The sequence below is a fragment of the Lycium ferocissimum genome, chromosome 5 (genome assembly GCF_029784015.1).
Source record: "Lycium ferocissimum isolate CSIRO_LF1 chromosome 5, AGI_CSIRO_Lferr_CH_V1, whole genome shotgun sequence".
In the NCBI taxonomy this organism is placed as follows: Eukaryota; Viridiplantae; Streptophyta; class Magnoliopsida; order Solanales; family Solanaceae; genus Lycium; species Lycium ferocissimum.
In genome coordinates this window covers 8,921,246-8,943,295 of record NC_081346.1, presented here as the reverse complement: position 1 = coordinate 8,943,295, position 22,050 = coordinate 8,921,246, and the positions used below count along the sequence as shown (strand labels likewise).

At 34.3% G+C, this 22,050-nt stretch overlaps 3 protein-coding genes and 1 pseudogene across 3 annotated transcripts; 1 reads left to right on the top strand and 3 right to left on the bottom strand.

Moving 5' to 3' along the window:
- Positions 1–703: 703 nt before the first annotated feature.
- On the bottom strand, positions 704–2,114 carry LOC132055846 (DNA damage-repair/toleration protein DRT100-like). Its single transcript, XM_059447847.1, has one exon. It carries the CDS (start codon positions 1,941–1,943, stop codon positions 837–839), a length of 1,107 nt encoding a protein of 368 aa, XP_059303830.1. The 5' UTR covers positions 1,944–2,114; the 3' UTR covers positions 704–836.
- Positions 2,115–7,939: 5,825 nt separating this feature from the next.
- Positions 7,940–8,774, top strand: LOC132057535 (RING-H2 finger protein ATL46-like; annotated as a pseudogene).
- A 912-nt stretch (positions 8,775–9,686) lies between these two features.
- On the bottom strand, positions 9,687–10,668 carry LOC132057534 (NAC domain-containing protein 78-like). The gene has a single exon (XM_059450174.1). It carries the CDS (start codon positions 10,572–10,574, stop codon positions 9,687–9,689), a length of 888 nt encoding a protein of 295 aa, XP_059306157.1. The 5' UTR covers positions 10,575–10,668.
- An 8,190-nt stretch (positions 10,669–18,858) lies between these two features.
- Positions 18,859–19,392, bottom strand: LOC132057533 (NAC domain-containing protein 78-like). The gene has a single exon (XM_059450173.1). It carries the CDS (start codon positions 19,390–19,392, stop codon positions 18,859–18,861), a length of 534 nt encoding a protein of 177 aa, XP_059306156.1.
- Between the last annotated feature and the right edge of the window lie 2,658 nt (positions 19,393–22,050).

The following is a 22,050-nucleotide window of genomic DNA, read 5'->3' as shown; positions in this document are numbered from 1 at the left end:
TGAGTGAACCAGTGAAATCAAGCATCTTTGGTAGGACACATGTGAAAAAGAATCACTCTTGATTTTTACTCTGAGTTGAAATCAGGGCAAAAGATAAAATTTAGATTTGATCGTTGATTTTACAATATTTTGTTTTGTGTAATTATGATTTTTTTTTTCTTTTTAAAATCTTGGAGCTAAAATTAGGGTAGTGAAAATTAATTCCAAGTGCTAGGAAAAAGAAATTCCATGCGTACTGCCACATGACAGATTTAAAAGGCACTTTTGGAGAGTGAAACTCACGCAACATATCATTTTCCTCCAGGAGTATAATAATACAAGAAAAAATATAATTTAGGGGATTTAGATACATATAAACTAGCAAAATGGTGATAGTTTAAGTCTTTTTTTAATGGTATAATTATCTCTTAGAAAAAATAGGTTGCTAACTTTTCTGCAATAATACAGTAAGTTTGATTACCTTGTGTAATTGAGCCCTAAATTCACATATATTCATATTAACAACTTATCAGCTTGTCGAAATTATAAAAAGACAAAGGTGCATATGTTAACTTGAAATTGTAGTGAAAGTCTCTCCAACTCAATTAATATCAACAAGATGTCAGTGACCGCTTAGGCTTCATCAATTCATATTTTGCACGTACTGAAATAGAAATTTGGCGTAAAAATCTAAAAATTAGAAAAACCGACCGACAAGCCTAAATTAAAAAAAGAAGATGCCCAAGTATGGCTGGTTAAACGTTACATTAATAATACACGAAATAATAATGTGTAATCAACCTATTACTTATCGGTTAATTACAAACCATAAAATCTAGACAGAAAAAACAAAGAAATTAACAAGTACGTAGTGGCAATCCACACAAACAATCGTTGTTTGAGAAAGATGAAGCTCCGAGGTGGTCTAATGGAGAACCTGTTGGAATTGGACCGCAAAGATGATTATTGCTCAAATCCAAATGGCCAATATACTTAGTTGAAGATAATGATTTTGGAATGGAACCTCTAAGGTTGTTGTACGATAAATCAAGATGGGTAAAATATGTTTTTGGGCCAAAAACATCCGGTATTAATCCTTCTAATGAATTTCGACTCAAGTTGAGAATGTTTAAACCCGAGCTGCTAAGCAGACTGTTAGGGATTGAACCTGAAATCTGGTTACTGTCTAAATTAAGAGTGGAAAGAACAGGCATATACCCAAGCTCAGCAGGGATTGAACCGGTTATTTGGTTCATTGATAAATCTAGATCGGCTAACCTGTTTATTTTGGCTATCGAACATGGGATTGAACCTGTCAGTTGGTTCCTGTTCAATAATGCTCGACTCATCATACTAAGTTTTCCAAGATCAGACGGAAGTTGGCCTGTAAGTTTGTTGTTGCTGAGGTCAAGATGCATTAACTTTCCAAGGTTGACAAGGGACGGAGGAATCGAACCGGATATCTGATTGTCAGCAAGGTTTAGGACAGTGAGTTTGCTCAGTTGACCAATGTTAGCTGGAATCGGGCCAGTGAGTTTGTTTCCAATGAGGTCAAGGATACGGAGATTGGGTAAGGAGGTGAGACAAGCTGGAATGTCACCAGCAATTGCTTTCCAGTCAGCAACGACGAGGGTGGTTAGCTTGTCGAGTTTGCAGATGGAAGGAGAGAGTGAACCGGTCATGTAACCAGACCGACCAGCATTCTCGATGATAGCGTCCTCAGACTCACCTCGGAGGATTATGTCATTGACCCGTTGAGTAGTTGGGTCAGAACTAATGCCGTACCAGGATTGAGAGCAGTTGTTGCCAGTCCATGTGTTGAAGATGCCTAAGTATGGCTCGTTAAGAGCTGCCTTCAAGTCGAGTAACGCTGCTCTGTCCCCGGGATGACACGCATTTATAACTGGAAATGCAATGGCCACTACCATCAGAACCACCACAATTGCTCCCGTGCCCAGTCCCATATTGAAGTGTAGTATGATGATTCTCTTCTCCTTGTCCCTGTATTTAGCTGGGTTTGCAAGCTGTATAAATTTACTACTACTATATTTCTGTACGTATTAACAGTGCTTCTTTTTTCTGTGATGTGATATGCAATAAGAGAATCGTTCTTTCAATCTCTGTTTCCTTTCATCCTCTTTCAATTGAACATTTAATTAATAGGACTACTAGGACAAGCATTATATCGTAGGGTCCACGTGATGGGTCAGTAACTCTGTAGTCTCTTCTCTTTCATAACTGATGGTAGTTGGGACCAAATTTATAGCAGCAATAGTACGCCATACCTATAATTAGAGCAGCAATAGTATTGCCATACTAAATTCATGTAGCCAGAGCAGCAATGACCGTAATTAACAAATTAATGAACCTAAAAGACTGCTGAATGGGCTTGTGATGCACCAAGCTGCGTGAAGTATATCTATTTCTTTTCTTTCATTCCTCAAGGTAGGTTTCGGATTCATATAAATATCAAATACTAACATGTCGGCTAGGAGAATGCTTTTAAATGTAATGCTTATCGGAGTCATTGTATGTCACTCACTCACTCTCAGCTGCAGGCAAGAAGATATTAATCAACTGAATGTAAAAGAATCTCCGCAAAAATCAACATTGAAGACTAGAAACCTTAAGTCTAGTAGACTAATCAATCTATTATTAGCATAGACGATTAAATTTCTCCATGTAACAGGCAAATTAAACAAAAGGAAGATTTATAAAGGAATTAAAAAAAAAAAAAAAAAAAAAAAAAAACAGCAAACATTATTAGTAGTATAATGATGTTCTTTTGACACTTTTTTAAGCTTTATGTCCACTTAGTCTTATACACTTTCAAGTGTGTGCAGACGTCGAAATTTTAATTGAATTAATCCATACGAAATTTGGATTAAATTCTAAGTTAACCAAATCAAATTTTGGTTAATAAATTTGGATTAATATTTACGTTAAAATTATATGACTTAAATGAAGTCCAACTGCATTTTGGGTCAGTGCATTAAATTGAGAAGATGAGCCCAACCCACGATTCTTCAAGCCCAAAGTTCGCTAGATTTACTTAGGGACCAAAATACCCCCAAGCTCTAGCTCACAACTATATAAGGAGGTCACACATCCCATTTCAAGACATTTTTGGCTATTGGAAGAGGAGAGCAACAAAGCATCTACAACATCTTCTCCAAAGGCTTCTACTACTCGGAGCGGTCAACGGAGTTCCTTCCCGGAGATCAATCCAACGGCTACTCGACGTTCTTGGAGATCAACACATCTCAAGGAGGTCAAACATCTTTTAGTTCGAGAGAAATGCTACTAAGGCCCTCGAATCACGGAGAACTACTTAGATATTAGAATCAGGGGATAACAATGGAGTTGTACTCACAAACCGATTGATAAAATCATTTCTATTATTTATTTGTTTTGTGATTGCAGATTTATCCATTTAAATCCAAGTTTACCGCAAATAGTGTGAAAATTGTCATTTTTTAACTCGTCAATCTCGCATATTCCCGGTTATCCTTCCTCTCCATTTTTCACTTACCAGTGTTCGAAGGAGATAGTAACACAGAAGGTCACCCAACTGTCACACCCCTACGAGGAGTATGACGGGCTCCGACCCGTAGGCCGGGAACCACCTGACTTATCCGTTACTTTGCACATTATAAACCATAACTCAAAGAACACCTGTACGTAGAAAAGGCCCAACATAGGAATATCCGCTCATTCAGCACATATGTACATTTGCAGACCGACAAGGTCGCCACAACATAACGTATATCATAAAGCGAAAGCAAGGCTAAACACAAGAAAGTATCAAAAGCTTAAAATAAGGTCGACAAGACCACCGATATATTATACAACTATATGAACCGGTGGAGCTATAAAACATCTAACCGTACACACGTGTCTACGAGCCTCACATAGAATACAAATGATCATAAGAACAATACCAAATAGATCGCAGCTTCGAAGTAAGTGGAGCGCTCCCGAGAATTCGTCGTGATAGAACACCTACGGGTCGATCCGTCTCCCCGCCTACCCGCGGGCACGAGCGCGGCGTCCAGAAGGGACGTCGGTACGAATAATGTACTGAGTATGTAAGGCATGAATAACAACATAATATAGATATGAAAGGTAACATGGAATATGAGAGATAACCTGTACATCTGGATGCCTCATAAGGCGGTGTCATGCATGCTTAGCCTTTTAAAAAAAATATTTTTATACATATATATAGTACCATGCCCGGCCATTAAGGCTCGGTGTCATATATATATAGTATCATGTCCGGCCATTAAGGCTCGGTGTTATCATCATTAGCCCGCGTCCGGGGCAATATCATAACATGCCCACTGCAGTGGTGTGCACATCTACGTGCCATGCCCGGCCGACTATAACGCGGCGCGGTGTGAGAAAATACATATATATATATATAAAGCATGCATAAGAGCCCAATCAAAAGCCAAAACTATATCGGAGTGACGTAAGGTCGGTAGCCTCCGATTATATTAGGGATCAATCATCATCGTTTATCCCACCTTGAAGGAACAAGGGTCATAAGGTGAGATTACCAACAATGAAGGAAATTAAGAAATTGCAAAGTAAGCTCAATCACCTCATAATAATATAAAGCTCATGTACTTGAAAATCTCTATGAATAAAATCATCTCATAATAACATGAAATCCGTATGCCTTGGAGCTTTAGTAAATAAATCCCTCATAATCATCGTCATGGTTATCATAAAAAAAATTATTCATCTTTATCACCATAAAAACTTTAAGAGTCATGAATCTCTAACATTCTTGGAAATGAGGATTTTTATAGAATTCATGTATGGTTGGTAGGAAAAGAATCATGCCTTTAAAAGAGAGAGGAACAACCTTAACATACCTTTTGGTCTCCTTAACTATTCAACGTTTATCCTTCCAAGCTCGTGAATCTACATGTAAACCATTCATACTATTGTTAGGCTCATTGTCACATGCTTATCTCAAGCCTTCAATTTAAATCCATTTAGAATCTGCCGAAATTCGGGCAGCATCTCCCCTGTTTATATGCCTAGCCCGAAATCACAATCTAATGACCAACAACAACAACAGCAATACCAACATCACAACAACATTATCAACACCCATAGGCTCCATAAAACATCCCACACGATGTTTTCCAAGTTTCTCAACTATCCAACTTGTTGTACGACTATTTAATAACTTTATCTCCGTAAATAAACTGAAATTAATATTAATAAGGAGAGATTCATACCTTATTCTTGCTAGAGCAGAAATATCTTCAATATCTACTTTGAATCCAAGCCAATTCCAACGCAAGATAAAACTATAATCGCGACTACACATTACCTGGACTTCGATTAATATTCCGTCACTTGAAATTACTCAAAATCCTCACTTTTATGAGGTAAATATGCTCTCTTTTCCTTGCTGATTTTTCTGGAATATTTGGGAGATTATTATGACCAAAAAGAGGTAATTTAACCCTTTTATAGGTGGGTAAGTCGGTGGCACTGTAGCAGTTACTGTAGCGCACGTTTTCGCTCTGTCAGCCTAACTTGTAACGTCTATAATTCTCTACTTTGATATCGTATCGATGAGCGGTTTATTGCGTTGGAAACTAGACTCGACGAACTTTATTCTAGGCTTTTGAAACACCTTAAGTGGGCGTTCGGCCATAAAAATTATTCACTTTTTTCCGGAATTTTTTTTCACTTTTTTTACTTTTAGCGTTTGGCCATAAAAATTATTCACTTTTTTCCGGAGTTGTATTCCGGAATACCAAAAACAAGAAAAACTTGTTTTTCAAAATTTTTCACTTTTTTACACTACATTTCACCAAAAACTATGGCCAAACACAACTCCAACTCCAAAATTCCCAAAAAAGTGAAATATTTTTTGGTATTTATGGCCAAACGGCACCTAAAACTCCTAATATACTAGGAGATATACCCCTCCAAAGTTGACTAAAAATCTGCCCAAAATCCTGCTAACTTTTCCCAAATTTTTTGTCAAACTTATTTTCTTCGATTTGCTTGATCCCTAAATCTTTCGAAACTCTCCATACATGATATTTATCACTAATCATACTTGATAATGGTCATGTCTTTTGGTTCCAAGGTTGTGCTTCCCGATTACGACTTACAAGATCATAATTCATCCTTTACTTAAACAATATACTTAATAATGCTTCGTTCCTCACACTCCAAAGTTGTTTTACCTAGCCATAGCTCGACATACTTACATTCAAATGTAACCAGTGCTTCTTCGAGTTACGGGGTGTAACACTGAAGTGCGGGGTGTAACACCAACTATGGGTAATGATCTCTCAAAATCATGTTTTTTTGTTTTGTAACAATAAGGTCACCCAACTTTCTCTATATCACATCAAAAGTCACCCAACAGGTATTTGACCAATACAATATGAAATGACATTTAATTTACTACACATGGACTTTTTTTTTTTGCTCGGTCCTCGTGGCAAAAAGACCCAACCTAAACTAAAATTCACCCTTATTAACTCTATTCTCTCTTAATTAAAATAGAGTTTCACGCTCCTTGAGAAAAATTGGCCCGTCATTTTCCTAAAATCGTATTGTTTTCTTTTTCCTTCTCTCAGGCGAAGTCCATAAGGATTTTTTTAACGACATTAAGTAAATTTAGGCCTTTTTCAATCTTCACTCAAGTCCCTTGTAATATGTTTGTACTTCCATATTAGCTTCAGACTACAACTATTTAGGAAATATATATATTAATATATAAACAAAGATGCCAATAACAAAACAAGGTTTTCAATATACCTTCCATAACAAAATAACACGCAGTTTGCAACTGTTCTCTACATAGCAACTGTCAATTTTTTTTTATTTTTTTTTGATAATAAAAGGACTTATATTAAAGCAAACTTACTTAAAACCAGAGGCCCCTATCAGTATGACATTTACATTAGAACTAGTATGAGAGTGAACCATACGACTTCTTCTAAGTTCACTACAACAAAGCCTACAGGGAACATTAATGCTACGGTGCGGATGATTGCAAAAACTAATTAAGAGAGTGAAACTCTATCTTAATTAAGAGAGAATAGGGTTAATAAGGGTTATTTTGGGTTTGGGTTTGGGTCGCGTCGGGTCTTTTTGTCATGTCAACTGAGGGGAAAAAAGAGTCTACGTGGAGTAAATTAAATGACATATCATATTTTATTGGCTAAATATTTATTGGGTAACATTTGATGTGATATAGGGAAACTTGGGTGACTTTGTTGTTACAAAATAAAGAAACATGACTTTAGGAGATCATTACCCATAGTTATGTGACCTTCTGTGTTGCCTTGTATATATATATATCAGGATTCTGAAAAGTAGCAAACTTTATCACCATCCATCCATGAGCAGAATCAGTCCAATTCTGCTGTTGGCAATAGTGATTATGGCTATTGCGTTCTATGTCAGTGGCCTTCTACTTCGTGTCTTCTGATTAGGTGTTGTATAAAGATGCCTCCTTTATCATCTCTTTGTCAATGCAATAGATTCGCAGAATCATCTAGCTAGTCCCTAAGCACTCCGAAGGCAGATTCAGCAGCTCTTTCGCTAGCATGATTCTGGTTTAAACCAAACTATTATTGATATTCTGCCTGTGTTTATTTACAAGGATATTAGGAGGTCACGGGTTCGAGCATGAACACAACGTCCAAAGAAAAGATTCGAATATTGTACCGAGGTATGAAAGAAAGTAAAGACTAGCCTCTTGCGCATTATCTAGCGAGCTTATCATATCACATATACATCATCATACTATACTTGCATCATCATACCAATCATATATCATCATGTCGTTAACCCGCGTCCGGTAAAATGCAAGGCGGCATTTCAGCGTCCGGCCTTGTTTAAGGCCTCCATATGACATGTACAAGCGGTGACAGACTCTTGTGGTCATTATTAATAGTCTCATAATCATAGCATGGCACTATCGTAATTTAATATCAATACATTGATTCCCTTCATAAATGTCATTTACAATGCAATCGGATCTCCCGCGCATATGAGCTTAGTGCACCGGGCTGCCCTTTTTTTTTTTTTTTTTTTTTTTTATTAGGGGTCTGAAGGAGCCATTTGATTGTGCTGTTGAATTTTCGGAACATGACAGGCTCAGATTGCTTCATTGTGTAACCATGCTTTTCACATCCATTGTATAGACACATGGCTCCTATCAAACTCACTTGCCCTTTATGTAGAGGTATAATTACCTACTGGTATTTCTATGAAAAATCCCTTATTTAGCCCTATTGAAACAAGAGAACAATGGAGTTTCCATTTGGAAGATGGAAATGCAAACAGACAAAAGCCAGACAATGTTGGAGATCAATGAGAGTTTTCTCAGTTAGATTAGGTAAGTTCAAAAGCCTAAATGAAGGAAATGAAAATAATGAACACAAAAGTCAAGGGGAAATCAACAGTTGCAATTTTGATGGAAGGAGATGTTTCGCAATGGGTTCATTTCAATATGTGGTTGCTGATCCAGAGTTGTAGACAGCTTTGCCTAATGTGAAGATTTTCAAAGCTAAGTGTGAGAAGTACACAATTCTTGGGGATACTACAGAAGAATCAATGCTAGGACCCAAGGAGAGAGTTTCTCTCTTTCAAAGATTTGGCTTTGGTCCAAGAAACTCAAATTCTCAACTTATTCAGAAAGATATATTGGGGGACCATCTCTTAATCTTGATATTCCAATGACTAACAGAACACAATTTGTGTAAACATGTAGTGCAAAATTTGAATTGCTTTAACATAGTTATGAGATCAACGTCAATTCCCACATGATCCTCTTCTGTTCCCCTTTTTTTTTTGGCTCAACTATATAGCTACAGATTTCTCAGGAATTGTGGATGATGCATTAATTTCCGCCCCTTTTGTGGCAAGCTATATGCCTGGTGTGTTTTGCCAAATCAGAAGATGGTGTGACATTTAGCAGATGTTTGGACATGATTTGGTTAAAAAATTTAAAAATATATTTGAAGTTAAAATTTAAAAGAAGTATTTGGAATTTGTTCTCTAGAAAATACCTATGGCGGTTGACATAGCGGGTTCTAAGATTGGTTTTGTATGGTATTTCTGGGATGATTTTGCCACCATTTGGTCTAAGAACGAAATAACTATATTGATTGTTTGACTACTACTAAAAAAGGCTGAGTTTACTCTCTTCCACTAGTACGCATTATTTCTAAAGAAGATAACAGAACAAAGGGATAAAAAAGTTCTAGTGATGAATATGTTGCATGCCATACTAGACAACATCCTATCCGTGAAAGAGTTGGCCACCATTTGGTCTAAGAATGAAACAACATTGCAATGTGTCCGGAAAAGAAAAAAAAAAGAATTCGAAATCCTGTGACGAAGTGAAACGAAGAAACATTATTGTCTGATAATAATAACCTCGACATTGATTTCTTTGGGCAATACTATGAACCATTTATTCCCTTTCACTTTCAGTATTTATAGTTAATAAATCCATACAAGCTCAAAACTAAATATTCTATTAAAAAAAACTGATGAATGAAATACTTGTAACTTTACATTTATGCGAGCTTTTCAGCTGATAAACATACACTAGAATTAATGCGTATAAGCATAATACTATTGCATCCTGATTTTCATGTTCCAATAGTCCCATTCATATCTAGAAGTGATAACTGATCATCATCAAGCCGCTACAAATAATCAGAAATATCAATAGTAGCATCTTCCAATATTCCACTTATCGTTTCCCAGAATCCACCGCTTCCAATGTCAGTCTCATGATTAGCTCTGTCGCCTTGCACTTGCTCATTCCTAATCAGAGGTTGTGCGTATGCTTCTTGTTCCAAGGTGGTACTGCTCCATGTTGTATTTTGGTTCTCCATGATAGTGTTGAACGTTGTATTCTCAACTTCATCAGCTTGTTGATCACAAACCTCGTCGATGATGGAGTCCCATTGATCAGTCTCCTCCATAACTTGATCTTCCGTTGGTTTTGCTGTGCAGTAGTGATCATCAGCTGGTTCATGCAACATAACTTCGATAATTCCTGCAACATATTGTTCTTCCATGTTATAAGTTGCCTCATTATCCTTCACCTTTTTATCTTTTATGTTCTTCTTGATTCGGCTGATGACATAATCTTCTTTAGGAATATTGTTCTCGCTGAAGAAATCATCCGCGACGAAATATTCTTTCATCAGCCAAGTTTTGTTTTGCTCCCGTTCCTTAGTTTGAAACGTGAAATTTCTTCCAAACCCTACCACAGTTCTCTTACGGTCCCTTATAGGATATTCACTGGTTTGGCCTTTCCATGTCCCATTGGCGCAAGTTCGACAATACCTTATATGTTCACTCTTCCGCTTCTTCAACGGAGTAATATAGTAGCGGACTTTCTCTTCAGAAGTTCCAAATATCTCCCATGGCGGCTGATCTCCATAAATATCTGCAAACTGGATAGGGCACTGACTCGAAAAACGTTCACTCTTGAAGAACTTTTTAAGATAGGTGATTAGCTCCGTGTCAGTAGGGTGAAAACGTACACCCTTGACATGCCGGCGTGCAGCAATTACCGTCGACATGATCGTCTCTTTTTCTTGCGTATAGAGAAACACAAGAAGGAGACAAGAAAGTAATTGCCGCAAACAAACAAAACCCTTCAGACACAAAGATGGGAAGTGAATTAAGTATGATCAGACGAAAACCTAAACGAATGGTAGAAGTTAATAAGTAATGTGGATGCTTTATGGACTATATATAGAGAGATGTGATAAGGAATTCCAGAAGAAAATACATGCAACAAATTTTACTAGTACTAGGGTACATAAGTGTTACTTAGATCTTTAAGGAAGCTTCAGCTTGGGACTCAAGTTACTATTTCTTTCCGAATACTTTTACAATTCCCTATATTTATACTCTTGAACTAACTTAATAGTACCCCACCGTTTTAACTGAAGTATTACTTCTGAAAAGATCGTTTCCTTATCTCTTTTTTTAAAAAAAAAAAAAAAAAACTTCATTTTATTAGTATTTATTTTACTAACTTTATTCATCTAATAGGAAATTTCTAGTTTACAGTATTTTCAAATAACAGAATAAAAGGAAGAGGTAATTTTTTACTTCCCTCTCTTTCATTTTAAATTCTCTACTTTAACTAAATTCAATTAATGCATCGAATAGGAAATTTCTAATTCAGCACGCGTGAGCCGTAAAAATATTTATTTAATTAACCTCCATAAGAGTCCCCGATTCATTATTAAGAAACATATATAAGTACCCTATTAATCAAAATTAAACAACATACGGACATTTTTATCTACACTATAGAGGAATATATATTTACAATCTTCCAAACTGAATTAACTACAAAGCGAGTGTATATCTCACGTTAAACAAATTTTCATAACTACAAGTAACATAAAACAACTAGTGAACCAAACAAGTAAATGGGCAATTTTGGACAATTTCGCAAACCACAAGTGCAATGTTGGACTTTTTCCTAGTTTTTAATTTTTATTATTATTTTATAATGATTCTGTTAGTTGAGTTGGCAAATCAAATGTGCAATAACTTCGTGAGGGCAAATCTGGCCCCAACTTTAAACAGAGAGCCAAAATAAGACCATTCACAAACCAGAAGGGCAATTTAAACCTTTTCCCAAAAAAGAATAACAAAAATTTCGGACAACGAAGCTATGAGAGTAAAATCGTGTTACGAATGATTCTACTAACATTATGAATACACCAATAATAATGATTCATGAAATCCTTATTATAGACTTTTTGATTATGTTTATTGTAAAAATAAACAGTAATATTGTTGCATAACTGTTCACAGTAACTAACACTTCTTGTGAATGTACATAATCTAGAATTGAAACAACAGCATATATAAATAGCGGAGAACAAAATATGAAAGTAAAATTGTGTTCTTTACTTTTAATACTGTGGTAGCAAATGTTGTAACATTCCTCTTTCGGTAAAACATTACTACTCACTAGACACTCTTCTTCTATTGTGTTTTCATCCCAGAGTTAAAAAGGTAAAACCAATAACAATAGTAATGAATAAAACTTCTGAAATGAAAAAAGTTAAAAAATAAAAAAAAAAAAAAAAAACTGTCTTTTAGATTCTTCTGTTAAAAGTGGTATTATACCCTAATTGAGAAACTTATTTTCCTAGAGAAAATGTTTTTCAAAAATTATGACCGGTGAACATGAGAAAATTGGACAACATTTTCTCCATATCGAACACACCATAGATTTTATTTGGGAGTTTTATAAATCCTGAAGACTTGATTTCATCTTTTGATGGAGATTTGGTTTTGTAGTAGTATGTTACAAATGTTCTTTTAATTATGAGTTAACATAAGGTCAAAAACACACATGATCATTATCGCTTTTTCGAGAGTTTCACATCCCAACTATCAGTTGGTCCCTAATCCTACCTAAATTATCAACATCTATGTATTAAAACACACCTCAACTATCAGTTGTTCTCTTTTTACCATCTCTTTAGTTATATGATCTTTTCCAGAAGGGAAATTGATGCAATTTAATTCTAGTCATATGGATCAATGAGCTGGAATTAGGAATTAGTTAAAGTTAGTGAAGTTAGCTAGTGAACAAGTCTAATTTGGGAATTGGGTTTGCGGCGGGTGTTTTGGGGGGTGGGGGGGTGGTCGGAGTTACTTTTGTGTGTATAAATAATACTCCCTTGTGTTGAAATTATAAGTAATTCCACGTGGTCGTATTTGTTTAGTTTTAATAAAATTGTCCAAAAGTTATAAAGTACAGTCAAACTTCTCTATAACAACACCGTTTATCCATTCCTTTGGGTTATGGTAAGTGTAAGAATTTTTCCATGCGAGTGGTTCAGTAATCATCTTTGAGGATGTCGAAACCTTTGGTAAGCAAAGTTTTACAAACTCATATGTATTCTGATCATCTGCAAAAGCCTTGAAAACAAAGTATAATATTTGTGTTAGTAGGAAGTAATAGGGGCCTGCTAAAGTAGTTGATAATAGTGCTTAGACACCAGTGTTATAAAAAATAAAAAAAACTTCAGCACAAAAACAAACTGTAAAGATCCAGGGGGTAGCTATGTACATTTTTTAGCCTGTCATCACATCAAAATTAATGCTACTTTGAATAGTAAAAGCTTTTTAAAAACACATCTACTAAGAATCAAAATAAATATCAAGAAAAATTACTTATTTATATAATTTAATTAATATAAATATGTGCTAAACCCCATCAGACACATATATAAAATTGAAAATTTTCTTCAAAAATTAATTCTTCTACAAAATTTGATAGCAAAAAATGTAGTTGTTTATATTGGTGATTTCATTAATATATTACAAAATTTTATATTTTATGTTTGAAAATTTTATCTAGACCAAAAGTTTATAAAAATGTTATTTTAAAGTTTATTGATGTTTTTCACGCCGCGCAAAGCGCGGGTAATATTACTAGTTATTAAAATAAAAGTATCGGGGGTTGAATATTAATGTTGACAACTCCTCATGGGCAAAGCACCATTAACCTTAATTTTACTCAAAATGAAAACCTTTATATATAAATCAAATGACCCCCCACCCCCCCCCCCCCCCCCCCCCCCAAAAAAAAAAAAAAAAAACTTGGAGATCCTAATTTGCCAGAATCCATCAGTATCACAAAATACAAGATATGTTTCCATCTCAAAATAGGGTAAGTAAGAAACAAAACAAAGGAAAAAATTTCGAAAATAATTCCTTCTGTCTTGTTTAAACCTCAAAAAAAATAATTTCATAGAAGTTTGCAGTGATAACTACACAAAATTACCATAGTTCAACAATCTCACCAGATTCTCTTCTCATAAAAAAATTAATTGTTCCATTTTCAGAACCATCATTTATTTGTTTTGTCAAACCAAACAAAGAATAACTAAATTTACCATTCAGCTTTTCCTTCCCTTTCCTTCCCTTCCTTTAATTTTTCCCTGATAAAAGTGGTGTCTCTGGCCAGTTTGGGCACACCTTCGACCTCCGACCAACATAAATACATGTGACTCTGCACCTTTGAGGCACCTAGTTCTTTTTTTTTTCCCTAGGCCAGACCCTTTGCTTTACTTGAGCAGGGTCTATCGGAAACAACCTCTTAATTACCTGCCAAGGTAGGGGTAAAGTCTACATACGCTCTACCTATGGGGAGCTCAGCTTGTGGAAGCTACTGGTGGGTATGTTGTTGTTGTAACTCTAGGCCAAACCCTTGGGAGTTCGAAAAGGAGAAAACAGCCAGAATACATCTATATACGAAGGCACTTGACAATCTATGCTATAATGAGAGAGCCATTGAACTACAAAAGGTGATAACATTTACAAACGAAAAAACAATTTTCATGTAAGCACAATTTATTCAATGTGAAGTTCACCAAGAAATTACATCTTGAATCAAAATAGTACATTACTTCAACTTAAGTACAACCTTTACTTAAGTTGACCAATGGTTGGACCTAGGAATTCTGAATTTTATCAGGGTTTTGCTTAAAAACCTTTACCCGCTGTCAGATCAACTGTATATTAAATTGTTAACTAACTACATAATTTAATTACTAATAATAGATGTACTTATCGGATTAATATAAATTATGGATGCGATATTAAATTTGAAGATACATGGGAATTACCATCACATATATACTTGTAAAGCGGTTGTCGAGCACAAAGAGAGAGAAGAGCAACAATGGCCTTGATCAAACGACAATTAGGAGAATGGCTTCTCGGACAAGCTTCATGTCATTTGATGTCTTTTCACATTTGGTTACATGTCTTTTTGGCATAATATCTAAATACATTTTATACTGCACTTCATATCAGTTTTTTTAAAAGTAGAGCGCGAGGTGAGGCTTCTTATTGAGTTGAGGGTGCATGAGTAAGCCTTAGGGATCGTTTGGTACATGGAACCATAATTAAGTTTAGGCTTCCAAAACTTAATTACAGGATATTTCACCTTAACTTGGATTATAATGCGGGATAATTTAAATCAAAACCTTGGGTGATGGCATAAGCTCGATGAATCATTAATTTTTAATATCCTATCAATTAATATTATTATTATATATAAACGAGAACCACAAAGTGTTGTCGTCCTCAGAGGGTCAACTTGGTAATTTTGTTTTTGGATGCTCTGAAGTTGGACACCTGTTGTAGCTCAGCTTTGCCAAGGATTTTGCTGGTTTTGGAAAAGTAAAATATATGGGTCCCACTATCATATCTTATCTTAAGTTGTCAATTTTCACATTTACGCATGTAAACTTTTTCTATTCATCTAATTCAATTTTGGTAAGATTATTTATTTTTAATATGTTCTTTTGGTAATCGCTTGCTAAAAGTCTAATTACTATTACTACCATTATTATGGTTTAACTAAAGCTAATCTAATACTCGAGATCATGACTATCTGTGTCTGATTATTGACAAAAGTTCAATGAAGAAATATAAATGTTTTTTTTATGGGTTTTTACGGTGTATAAATGCCGCATTGGGCGTATAAGTGAATGGCATCTCGCTCGGGATGAATCAACCTCTATAAGGAGGTAATATTGCTTAATTAAAAAGAATCTAATAAATAGCATAACTCAATAAATAATACTTTGTATTTTTTTTTAATGCACATGAAAAAACCAAATAATAATTAAAATGGAATGGAGAAATTTTCTTTGTAAAATAAGCATAAAAGTAAAATGAATTGAAAGCGGTACTTTATTAATATACTTTAATTATTATTAATTCATATCCTTATAATATCATTAATAGGTAAATTTGAGCAAAGTCCCTAAACAAAGGTTATAAATATTGTCGTATAAAAAATTTAAATCTGTTGTTGTATCGGATGAAAAAATGAGTTTTGCAATAGCTCTTGCCAATGAAATTATGAGTGAAATTAAAACTTAATAAATATCAAAATAGATTTATTTCTATCTAAAATTATTACATGCTCACAAATTCATAAAAATGCCAATGTTAAATTTAAATCATATTATTTTATAAAATATAGAATTACTTGCGGTCTTTTGGTATTTTTTAAATTCTTGACCAAAATTCCTTCATCATAAATAATTTCTTAATTTAAAATTATCCAATTGTAATTAAGAATTTCAATAATTATGAAGTCTTATTAACAAGACTTATTTAACGTGCCATACAAATTATTTTCTTTATTTAAAATTATTATTTTTATATCTTGAATTTGAACCGCTAATGAAAATAAATATTCAAAGAGTAAAGTTGTAGAAATTCTATGAAAATATTGAATAAGTGAAAATGTATATAATACTATTTAATCTTACAACTCTAAAACAAAATCAACAATCAACTAAAAATAATAATTAGAACTGCTTCATCTAAAAGGTTAATTATACTTTGAAAAAAAATAAATATAGACTAACTGAAAAATAAAGATAAGTCAAGAAGGAACTTACAATCAGAAGCCTCGAACCGGAGCAAGTGATGAAGAATGACACGTTTTTCTTTGTGCTTTGCAAATTGATCATTTTCCTCTCTACCCCTAGAAGACGAAGAGGAAAAATAAAGATACTGTTATGTAAAAAATACCTTTGAATTATTTTTTAACTTCTTAGAATCTAATAATAAGCTGATTTTTGTATTTTTGGTATTAAATTATGGACTTGTTTAACAATTTTGATTCTAATTAGGAGAGAATTTTTGGGCCTCTACGTCCCAAAATAAAAACTCTTGCAACAGTTAAGTTTACCTCGAGAATAATGACTCGCCCTCTTAAATTGCCGCAGTGCGTTTTTACTATATCCTGTACGGAACTCGCTCCAAAAGTGCATTTAAAACAGTGCTTTATATGAATTATTAGTTGCATCGTTGAATTATGTGCAATTTTAATTGTTCTTCTGAATTTGTTGATAGTCTTTAATTTCCTTGATGTTGATGTGGGAAAAGAGTGAATGAACACAATTTTAAGCGCATATGAACGAAGAAAAATTGAAAAACCAGCTCTCATGTAGTTATTTTCCTATCATTTATTGTCACACTGTCATATTCAGTAGTTTATCTTTTTTAATTGTGTCGTATTTTTGTTTTTATCTTAATATACAATGCACATTTATTCAGATTCTTTTTAGATGCAATGACAATTTACTTTAACTATGTATTTTTCTTTTTTCTTGGAAAAAATGGTTGGAACTCCATCCTTTTAGCAAAATGAAAACCGTTTTAGCTCAAATAATGGAGTACCAACTCTGTGCTTTTTGTTATTTCCTCTTTAAATGTAATGATTATTTATTTTGATTTTGTATCTTTATTTCGGTTCAAATTAGTAAAAAATATTTGGCTATAGCTTCATTATTTTTAGATACCGAAAAAGGTATAGCCAAATTAATGAAGTTGAAACTTTGCACTTTTTTCTTCTTTAGATACAATATATAACGATCTATTTCAATTGTGTATTTTTTTTCCTTTTCAGGCTAAATTTTTCAAAAATAACTAATTAAAGCTCCATTATCTTTTACCCAAATAATTTTTTGGCCAAAATAATAAAGCCCCAACTGTATACTTACCAACTTAAATATGGGAGGGTTAGACTTTAACCTATTTCTTTACCTCTGTAGTAGATTAATGAAACTAATATGTATTTCACATAAAATAAAAAATACTTTGTGCCTACATTTGTCTAAAACTATTTCGCCATTCACATACATTTTAGTGAAAAGGGTTAAATTTGCCTCTCAACTATTGAAAATGGGGGCAATTATACCCTTTGTTTGCAAATGGGACGAAATATATCCTACCAGTTTAAAAATGGACCATTTATACCCTTTAAAAATTAACCGTCTATCATGTCATTTTTGACACATTTTGAGCTTATATACCTGCTGATATGGCAAGGTGATAGCCTGGGTCGGAGTGGTCATGATTGAACATGGTGTTTGCTTGGTGCGCTTGGTTAAGAAATAGAGTTATACCCTTACTATCAGCTATAGCTTTTGGCATGATAGTAAACATTTGATACTAACTAACATCATGCTTTTAAGATCTGCTACACTTATTCATTACCTGCTAAGATTATGCACTTTCTATTGAGGGCTAGGATTTTGTTAATCATCCTTCTGCTGCTACCTCTATGCCTTCTTTTGGTTGTGGGTTATTAATGCCTTTATTTTTTCAAACCTTTTAATCTGAGTCTTAGTTGACAATTTCAAAATTTCTATATTATATTCTATCATCTCAGCTGAATTCTTGGTTTAGTCCTGCTTCAGATGCAGAGCAACAGTCACTTTCTAGTTGTTGGAAGTAGGCTAGTTAGTAAAGGAAACAATCCACTGATGCATATATAAACAATCGTATTTCAAGGCAGTTAATGCAAGGCAATGTAACACAGACTAATAACGCCTTAGGTAAGACAAGGGACTGGCTCGACTTATTCAAAAACTTTAGTCGATGCAAGTTAGTTAGTGGTCGCGTAAAGATACGATTTTTCGTTGTATATCTTAATTCACTCCCAGTAGGTAATAAGACAACGTGAATGTTAAAAAAAATGAATACTTAATCTGCAAAAATTCTGAAGACTAGAAACCTTAAGTGAAGTAGACTAATCAATCTATTAGAATATATAGAAGAATAATTTCTACAAGACACACACGCAAAACAAAACAATAAAGTTGTAAAGCTATCTTTCTCATTCAATAAGACAATAATTGTAAAACAATCTTTACTTTCCCAGATTTACAATTCAAAATTGTGAATTAACAACAAATTATATCACCAAAATCGTCAATGTTGATGAGCAGATCATCAGCCCAATCAATCTCCTCGAAGCAGTCACTTAGGTTGCTACTATGTTCTTTTTCTTTGGTCTTACGAGTATAAGGCGGCGTAACGATAATTAAAACTGCAACATCTTGTTGATTCTGCAACATCCTTTACCTTTTTCTCTTTTATAATTTTCTTGATTCGGCACACTACAAAATCTTGCTTAGGAATATCATTTTTCCTGAAGAAATCATCCCCCACGAAGTACTCTCTCATCAACCAACTAGTAGTACGGTCTAGCTTTTTTTCCTTACTAGTATATTTTAAATTTCTTCTAAAGCCCATAACAGTTCCCTTGGGATTGTCGATAGGTATACCACTAGTTTGGCCTGTCCAAGTCCCGTTGGCGCAAGTTCGACGGAACCTTTCATCTGAATTCTTCAGCTTCTTCAACCGTGAAATAAAGTAGCCTACTTTCTCTTCTCCAAGAATCATCGATGGAGGTTGATCTCCATAGATATCCGCAAGCCGAATAGGGCATTGACTCGGTAAAGATTGACCCCTCAAGAACCTTTTGAGATAATTGAGTAACTCCACTTCAGTTGGGTGAAATCGAACACCCTTACGAAGCCGTGACATGGTCTTTGATTTTATGTTACGCATTGAAAAAAGTAAAACAAGAACGAGTCAAGAATCACAAGAGAAAATCCTTTAATAATCGATGATCCGCTAGTACTCTCTAATCAATGAATTAGAAATTGACTCACTGTTAAAGAACAGAGAAGAAAGAAAGAGAGTAGTAAGCAATATGAAGAACAGTAGTACGCTACAAAGAAGAGAGAATTAATCAAGAACAAGCACAACAAGTAATGTTTGTTGAGGTTCTTTATAAAGATGTGAAGTTTCCATAAAACAACTCACGCGGAGTACTAATTTTAGGAAACATTTATGGAAAGTATGGAAATTGTTGGTTACAATTAAACTCGGTAATTAGGAAAAACAGGGGAATTCTTGATTTTGGCGGTTCGGCTACACTTGGGCTCTAAGTTAATTAACTTTCCTTTTTCTTTTTGATAGGTATTTACTTTTATTTTTTTGCGTTTCACACCTTTTATCAACAAAAGGGAAAGGTTATTTTTACACGTCCCGCTTTTTCATTTTCAAGCCTTTATATTTTAACTAAATTCAATTAATGTGTCGGATGGGAAATTTCTATATTAACAGTTTTTTTTTTCACAAGAAATGGAAAAATAGTTTATGCCACCAAGAAAAAAGAAGAAGAGATTAACACACACTCAATCACCCAGCTGAAGCTTATAACAAAAACGACCCATACTTTTCGGTTCTTATTTGAATTGACCAATACTGTATACGGGGCCGGCTATCGGATAAAGCCACCTGAGTCCATGCTTTAGGCCCCAATTTTTGGGGCCCCGCCCTTTTCGAAAAAAAAAAAAAAAAAATATTGGGGGTGGGGGAAGGGGAAACAAAGGAAGGAATTACCGGATAGAGAATCGAACATTCGTCAACAAGATAAAAGTTCAGATAGTCAACCAACTGAACTATTAAGATTTCCAGCACCCACACTTTTTACCAACATAAGATTTTTATTTTTTTTGAAAAATATAAAATACTTTCAAGTGTAAATCATATTTTTTACATCTAAAATTTGTTTTTCTTGATATTTTTATTACGTTGGTACGGATTATTTGTTACAGTTTAAATATTTCAACTAGAAATATGAATTCAGTTATTTAAAAATAACAAACAAATAGAAAAAATGAATCTTCAATGCAATTTCAAAAATGAACTCTTGATAATTTTAACAAATAATAAAAGATTAAGGGTGTGTAAATCATATTTTTTACATCTAAAATTTGCTTTTCTTGATATTTTTATTACATAGGTACGGATTATTTGTTACAGTTTAAAAACTAGAAATATGAATTCGGTTATTTAAAAATAACAAACAAATAGAAAAAATGAATCTTCAATACAATTTCAAAAATGAACTCTTGATAATTTTAACAAATAATAAAGGATTAAGGGTGTGTTTTGTATAGAGAAAAACATTTCTCATAGATGTTTTTTGAATCTCGTATTTTGATGGTCAAATTTTGGAAAATAGCTTTCTATAGGAAAATAAATTCCTTAAAATGAGGAAAATAACTTCCAAGTGGAAGTAGAAAAATAAGTTCCATAAGTGATATTGAACATTTGTTTCCTCTCCATCCTATGTATGGAAGTTCCCTTTTTTCTTTTAGAAAAAAATTGGCAAAATACATCAAATCAACCCTAAACTATACCCAAAATGTCGATGTCACACTTAAACTATACCGGTGACCTAATATACACTCGAACATCTTAAAAGTGAATTATTTTAACCCTCATACAGTTATAAACAGCTGCACATGGGGAGGTGTAATACACTCGCCCGCCATGTCAGTGCCACGTCAATGCCACATCAATAAACTGCCAAATTTGTTTTTTGTTTTTTTTTAAATCCATGTCATTTAATTGCTTCTCCTTCACATTCATAAAAAATGCAACCACTCAACCACCATGGGTATAATCACCCACCACCAAATTCATCCCACCACCACTACTAGATTCACAGCTTAATCAATCGTAGCTCTCCGAAAGTCTAAATTTCTCATGAATTTGTCACTCTTTGCGTTCCACGCGATGCCAAGTATCATACTTATCTTCTCCGCCAAAAAAAAAAAAAAAAACTAGCCAACCTCGCCGGGAGAAATGGTGGCCGGTGAACAAACTTGCCGACCAACACCCAGTAACCAAAACCACCATAGATCCAAATCAACCATCGGAGACCTGATCCAAATACAGTGAACTTTGGCCACTGTCCAAGAAGTGCGATAGTCCATTGGACCATCAGAGACCTGATCCAAATACAGTGAACAAAATTGTGACACGTGCCATTTTGTATTCTCAAGGCACCGAAGAGAAAAAGACATAAGCATTCCGTGCCTAACCATTAATTTAAAAGTTAATACGTAGGAAAATAATTTTACCACCATAAATTCAAAATTCACCACTGGAATCAAATCACCACCATTGAAACCATCCAAAATTGCAAGAACCACTATAAAATTTTACACCCATCACCAAACCCGCCATCAAAATCGCAGCTCGCCTCTTTGAAAATATATTACCTATAGGTTAGTTAAAATGAGGGGTTTTCAAAAAAAGAAGAAGAAGAGGAAAGCGGTGGGTGGGGGGCGTGGTTCAAGATGGAGAACAAAAATTGGGTTTGAAGATGAAGAGGGGTGGTGAAAT

Bases quoted from the DNA above. Each gene is read 5' to 3' on its own strand.
- LOC132055846 (XM_059447847.1), bottom strand. From the start codon at position 1,943: ATGGGACTGGGCACGGGAGCAATTGTGGTGGTTCTGATGGTAGTGGCC.
- LOC132057534 (XM_059450174.1), bottom strand. From the start codon at position 10,574: ATGTCGACGGTAATTGCTGCACGCCGGCATGTCAAGGGTGTACGTTTT.
- LOC132057533 (XM_059450173.1), bottom strand. From the start codon at position 19,392: ATGTCACGGCTTCGTAAGGGTGTTCGATTTCACCCAACTGAAGTGGAG.